Genomic DNA, 6,845 nt, shown 5'->3' with positions numbered 1-6,845 from the left:
ATCTGCCCTACCATGTGCAAATTCATTCCATTACAACTCAAAGGTACCTGGTATATTTTTCCGGTTTGGTTAATATTATCAAAGTTCTGACTGATTGATTAAGTAATGATTGATTGATAATTGATTAAAATAATCAATGCTTTTCAAGTACAGACACTTTGGTATTAGCATAAAAATTAGTAGTACTAATTTTCTTGTATTAACCACAGACTTAATGAAGTGGTTCAGGATTGAATCAGTTATATTGAAAAAATCTAAATCAAACAGACCGATATACTTTTCTGCGAACAAGCCTAAAAGGAGAGATCAAGAAGAGAGAAATTAACTATTTAGCATCCCTATTCAATTTAGTAGCTGAAACAATATTTGGCAGAAGCTCAAGAAAGGAAATCTAAGATGGAAAAAAAAAACTCAAAGAATTACCAGCCATGTCTTTGAACTCGTAACAAAGAAACAAATGGACGATAGACAACAGTAACTAATCTCTAAATAACAAGAAATATCAGTGTATAATAGAAGACGACCTTATTTCAGTCATCGGTGGTGTCAGGTTGGGAGTAGAACCTTCAGAGGATGGCCGAGTCCCTGTATTCACTCTTCTAACACCCTCTACCATCTTTACTACTTGCGACATTTTTGGTCTCTGGTCTGGCATTCTGGCTACACAGGTCAAACCTATTTGTAACATCTCCACCATTTCTTCTTCTATATTAGGATACTTCAAAAGCTCCACGTCAAATACCTCTGCAGTCCACTCCTCACGAACGACAGAATGTACCCATCTGACTAAGTGGACAACCTCATTCGTCCCTGTGGCATGTATAGGTGATTTTCCGGTGAGAAGTTCAAGCAATAGGACTCCAAAGCTGTATACATCGGAGGCTTGGGACACTTTTCTTGAATCTGTAACTTCTGGGGGTTGATAACCTGCAGCCCGCATGACCGGTGGAACAAGTGGACTCATTATAGTTGCCAAGCCAAGATCAGAAATACAACCGAACCCTTGGGAGTTGAGGAATATGTTTGAGGATTTTATGTTCCCGTGGACAAGCTTTCCCCCTGTCTGTCCGTGTATATGAGCAATGCCTCTAGCTGCACCAATGGCAATTCGTAGTCGGCTATCCCAGTCTAGAGGAATCCGATCAGCAGACCTCTTTGCTGCAATTGGAAAGTGCATTAGATATATACTGATAAGAATACTTGAAAGAACCAAATTCTTGGTGGTGATTATTTATGATTAAGAAAATGTTATTGTGAGATCTCATATGCCTTATTTATACTCTTCCTCAAAATTCACATACTATGTGGTGCAAGGGATTCCCAGCATCTTGTAGAGAAAGAGTATGTAATGTAGAATTTGAAGAAGAGTCTATGATTTTCACACCTAAGACACTATCCACCTAACAAAGATGAGAGTCGACTATTTTGCCAAAGCAAAGTTCTACTCAGGGCATTATTTCACTGATATATTTATCATAGAAGCCAACAGTGAAAACCTCTCAACGAACAGGATATTCTTGAATTTTGACAAGTTAAAACCAAAATTGCACTTAAACTGGACCTAAAACTGGCAATTAATATTATGACTTTAGGATGCTTATGCTGTCCTATAAGCTACTGATGATAAAAACTATCAATGAGGATTACGACAGCACATACTCCATCCTGGTGGATTCAATGCTAATTGGTATTACAGTTAGAATTAGCCTGCAAGCAGGGGAAAATGCTGAAAAATTGCAATGTTGCACAAGACACATGACTAGAAATGATCTGCACTATCTTTTTGGCCCTGATAATCAATTCTCTAGGGATTGGTTCAGGAACAACAAAAGCAAGATTAGCAGAAATTAGGTGGGTGATTAGCATACCATGCAGCATTACAGATGCACTCCCTTGGCTGTAAAAATCATAGACCATGAGCTTTTCTTCTTTGGAATAGTAGTATGCCCTAAGTGGAGCCACATTCTCGTGCCTGATATTGCCAACAACCTCCATCTGTTGCTCGAAATCTTTTCTTCCGACACTCTCCTTCAACCTCTTCACCACAACTGTTGTAGAATCCTCCAAAGCTGCCTTATATGCAGTGCCAAACGTTCCCTTTCCAAGCACCTCCGCTGAAGCTCTCAACAGATCTTCAAGGTCAAATGCAAGATTACAACCCTCAAAGAATACAAGATTCCGTTCTCCATGTTGACTGCTGGAAGCTCCCTTCCTAACTGATGCTTCTTTCTTGACTGATTTCTCTATGGTCCCATTTTTACCCTCTTTCTTCGAATAGCGCATAATTAGCACTGCAGCTATTAACAAGAAACCTAAAACACATCCTCCAATTACGATCCCAAGTATTGCAGGTTCACGGAGTTTTAAAGATTTCTTTTTTGGTGGGATACTTGGAGGAGGAACTGGAGGAAGTGAAGGTGATAAATTTGCAGGAGAAAGCCGGTTACCAGCAAAAGCTGAACCAGGAAATCTCTGAAGAGAATTGGGCACATTTCCAGTGAAGTCATTGTTGGATAGATCTAATAGTTGCAAACTAGGGAGATTGAGATCAGGAATATTGCCAGAGAGTGAATTATTAGCAAGAACCAAAGCAGTCAAATGAGTCAAGTTTGAAACTGAAGAAGGTATACTCCCACTAAAATCATTATATGACAAATCCAAAACCGAAAGGCTTTTCCAAGCAGAAAAATCAGCAGGCAAAGAACCATTAAAGTTATTGGACTGAAGATACAGAGAAGTCAAATCTCCAAGGTTTGCAAACTCAGAAGGGAAAGGTCCACTAAGACTATTAGACCTCAAACTCAAGATCTGAAGAGCAGATAAGCGGCTTAGAGTGTTTACAGGAATCGAGCCGCGGAATCCAACTCCAGGTAATCTAACTGCTATAATTCTTGAATTATCATGATTACAAGTGACTCCAGTCCAAGAATTGCAAGCAGAAGTTTGCACATCCCAATTCAGATAGCGAGAGTGGTTAATGTTATCAAGGAAATCAAGAAGCGCTTCTTTGTCTTCAAATGGTTCACTGCTTGCTAACCAGAACAGAGTTGAGCAGAATAAAACTGACAAGAAATGGAACTTTGCGCCCATCTTTTCCTCCTCTAAACTAAATTACAGAAGTATCAACTACTAGTAACGACCCCCCTTCATCTGAAGATATAGAAGAAACGGAATCAGAGTTAGAAACGGCATAATGTTCATTATTCAGTATAAATAATTACCATTAAGAATCAGAGAACCGTTTTTAGCCATAAATATACAATTTATAAGGTAACTAATGTTACGTAGACACTTAAAAGACTTATTTTTTGGTCAACCAAAGCGAACTAATAGAGAATAGCTAGAGAAAAGCAAGAGTTTGGTACAATTTCTGCTCACATTTACTGACTAATAATTCTTCTTCAACTTTTTTTCCCGAGTCTTCTATTTGAGCTGCTAGAAAAAGAAAAAAAGGAAAAAGGAACTAACAGGCATTTCGTGTTCTTCACCGATGTCCAAGCATATACACTTAAAAAAGATACTAGAATTTTCAATGTTTCTTGATCTTAAAGCAAAGAATGCAGAATTTGAAATGTCGGTAATAACAAAAGAACATTGGAATGAACCTGAATATCAATACCCATGTGGCCAAATAGCATCACACGGAGAGTAATTCCTTCTCAGATAGCTTTCCCCACAAAATTCAGCCAAGATCAGAACTTGAATAGCAGTTATCAAATTTAGCTTTACTGGGGGAAAAAATCAAACAGCTGGAAGAGTAAACGGAAAGGAAGGAGTAGATGAAGGGTACAGTAGAGGAAAATGATGGAAATAAATGGGGCAATTAGTAGCTTTGGACAGAGGAGGAGAAAATGATTAAATGAGGAGGAAAGGGGGTAGGAGACAGAACAATAAATGATCGAGAGCAGGTTGAAGAAGAAAGCAAGCAACAAATAAAGAATTTGGTTTTGCAAAGAAAGCGAAAAGAGTGGGAAATGCACGTGCAGACAAAAGCGGAACTACTATGAACAAGTTAACACTTAAGTAACTACTCTTTTTAACAATCTATACAACAATACTGATAGTGTAGAAAAAGGACTAATGGGGTTGAAGAAGAGGGAAGTGGGGGAGGTGCACGTGGTGCCAGTGGGGCAGCGCAGGGAACACCAGAACAGCATTATCCACCATTTCCGCCATTTTTAAGCTGCTCGCTCAATAAAGAAACACACGTTACAATTGAGAAAATTAAAGGAAACTTACCACCACGTCCCCCATGTTAGTAAAATCTAATTGGGTGGAGCTTTATTTGGTGAACAGAGTGGAATACTGCATTTTCACCTGACTCATGACTTACTCTTAGGTGATATCTTGGTTCTCATACAGACAAGTATGAGACATTTCATTTTCTTTGTGACAAACATAACTTGTGTCAAAAATATATATTACACTTAATTGGCAAATGTTTTAGTGGTCCTGTTTAATTATACAAGAATAAGTGTAGGTTGCTTACGTTACACCCTTTGGGGCGCGACCCTTTTCTAAACCCTGCGTGAATGTGTGATGCTCTTTAATGTGTCACTCCCAAAAATAATAACCAATATAATATATATATATATAATATACATTTTTTAGCTAGCGAATATAATTAATTTAGCCCCGCCAATCAATTTTATATTTTACCAAAAAATTTACGTATCATCTTTACTGAATTGATATGTGTGTGGGCAGCTGGTCTCGTTTTGGCATATGCCCAAACGAGAAGCATGTGTGTCAAAAGAAAAAAGAGTGTTACTACATCCTGTTACATGTATTAACAAACAAACGGTTCATAGATTAGTTGAAATGCATGGTTCGAACACTACTACTATATTAAAACAGTAGCAACTTTATGTTATTTTTCTACTATTTAATACAACAATTTGAGTGCATTTTTAGTTCTTCCCTAAATCTATATATTTCTAATTTTCTATATATTATTAAAAGAAGTGGGGTTGCTCTGATGGTAACAACCTCCACTTCCAATTAAGAGGTTGTGAGTTCGAGTCACCCCAAGAGCAAGGTGGGAAGTTCTTGGAAGGAAGGATGACGAGTTTCTATTTGGAAACAGTCTTTGTCCATTCAAATTGGAAAGTAATTATAAGTTGGAGTTTTTAAATTATTTTAAAATAAAAAAATAAAATTACAAAAAAGCCAATTTAAAATTTCTTTGTTTTTTAATAATTTTTATTTATTCAGAAATATTATTAAGAATAGAATAAAAAAAATATATATATCTTTAATTATATTATAAAAAGAAAGTAGAATACAAAAATTTAAATAAAGTAATATGCTAATAAAAATTTCTATTAACAATGCAATAATACTAAATATTGGATAATATAATAAAGAAAAATACAGAACAAAAAAGTTATTCGATGCCTATATAAGTCTCATTAATTTAATAAAAAATTTATTCATTAAATTTTAGATAATATTATCGAGAACAATAGGATAAAATTTAAAATAAAAAAATATTTCAAGAGTAATAAATTATATATCTTCTATTATATTATAAAAAAGTAGTAGACAAAAATATTAAATAAATTAATATGCTAATAAAAAGTTTCTATTAACAATGCAATAATACTAAATATTTGATAATATAATAAAGAAAAATACAGAATAAAAAAGTTATTCAATGACTATACTACTCTCTTTAATTTAATAGAGATTTTAATCATTAAAATTTAGATAATATTATTGAGAAAAACTTGATAAATTTAAAATAAAAATATATTTCAAGAGTAATACAATATATATCTTCTATTATATTACATTAAAATTTAGACAATATTATTGGCAACAACAGAATAACATTAAAAAAAAATATTTCAAGATTAATAAAATATATAAATCTTCTCTTATATTACAAGAAAAAAATCAAACAGACAAAAATATTAAATAAGTAATATGCTAACAAAATATTTCTATTAACAATGTAAAAATACTAAATAGTGGATAATAGAATAAAGAAAAATATAGAACAAAAATGTTATTCAATTACTATATAAGTCCCTTTAATTTAATAGCGATTTTATTATTGGGTATATCACATTGACAAATAAGATGACAGTTGAGATTTATTAAAGCAATACGATCTAATTTGTTCAAATAAGCCTGATCATAATTTAATTTAATTAAACTTTTTAATATTAATTGCATATCGCACGGGTACAATTACGTGACATGTATATAGGATGATGGAGAATAATATAATAAAATAAATTATTTTATTATAGTGCACTAAGCAGGCACTTAACAAGTATGTTAACACGACACCTCATTTTCTGCATATTCGTTGGCCTAACTTTGACAATCGCGAATGTCCCACAAACAATACGTGACATGTATATAGGATGGTGGAGAATAATATAATAAAATAAATAATTGACTTTTAGTTTTTAATTCCCACTCTTCCTTTTCCTTTGTCTTTTATGTATAGATAACACTTGATGATGGAAATAAAGCTTTAAGGATACATTTTCTCAGTTTATTTTAATTTTACGGCTTTCTGCTGGCTGCCACTTACTAAAAGAAAGGTTTGATGACATTATTTTGATAATTGGTTCCCATACAAAAACAAACATGTCAATTATTAATGTCTGAAAAAATAATAATCAAACATCAGGACGAAGAGTTTTTTTCTGCATAAAATTACTGTAAATATGTGTTTTTCTGCTTTCACAAAAATTGAAAAACTCTTCTCTAATATATTTGCTTGAAACTTTTCCAATATTGAATATAATTTTCGGGAAAAAAATATTCTAATATTCTAGAAACAAATATCATTGTTACGTAGCCCATGTTACCTACTAAAGCATATATGC

General features: G+C 33.6%; 1 protein-coding gene across 3 annotated transcripts; it reads right to left on the bottom strand.

Moving 5' to 3' along the window:
- Window positions 1-315: 315 nt before the first annotated feature.
- LOC107825852 (putative inactive receptor kinase At4g23740) lies at window positions 316-4,391 on the bottom strand. 3 transcript variants are annotated; one of them, XM_016652763.2, is made up of 3 exons: window positions 4,240-4,391; window positions 1,869-3,150; window positions 316-1,158 (listed from the first exon to the last, which is right to left on the bottom strand). In XM_016652763.2, the coding sequence occupies exons 2-3, from the start codon at window positions 3,088-3,090 to the stop codon at window positions 503-505; spliced, it is 1,878 nt and encodes a 625-aa protein (XP_016508249.1). In that variant the 5' UTR covers window positions 3,091-3,150; window positions 4,240-4,391; the 3' UTR covers window positions 316-502. The 3 variants fall into 3 exon arrangements, with proteins under 3 accessions (XP_016508249.1, XP_016508248.1, XP_016508250.1); XM_016652762.2 differs by lacking the exon at window positions 4,240-4,391 and adding an exon at window positions 3,606-4,196; XM_016652764.2 differs by lacking the exon at window positions 4,240-4,391 and adding an exon at window positions 3,379-3,753.
- Between the last annotated feature and the right edge of the window lie 2,454 nt (window positions 4,392-6,845).

Source organism: Nicotiana tabacum, chromosome 6, assembly GCF_000715075.1.
Source record: "Nicotiana tabacum cultivar K326 chromosome 6, ASM71507v2, whole genome shotgun sequence".
In the NCBI taxonomy this organism is placed as follows: Eukaryota; Viridiplantae; Streptophyta; class Magnoliopsida; order Solanales; family Solanaceae; genus Nicotiana; species Nicotiana tabacum.
This window is presented reverse-complemented; position numbering and strand designations above follow the sequence as displayed.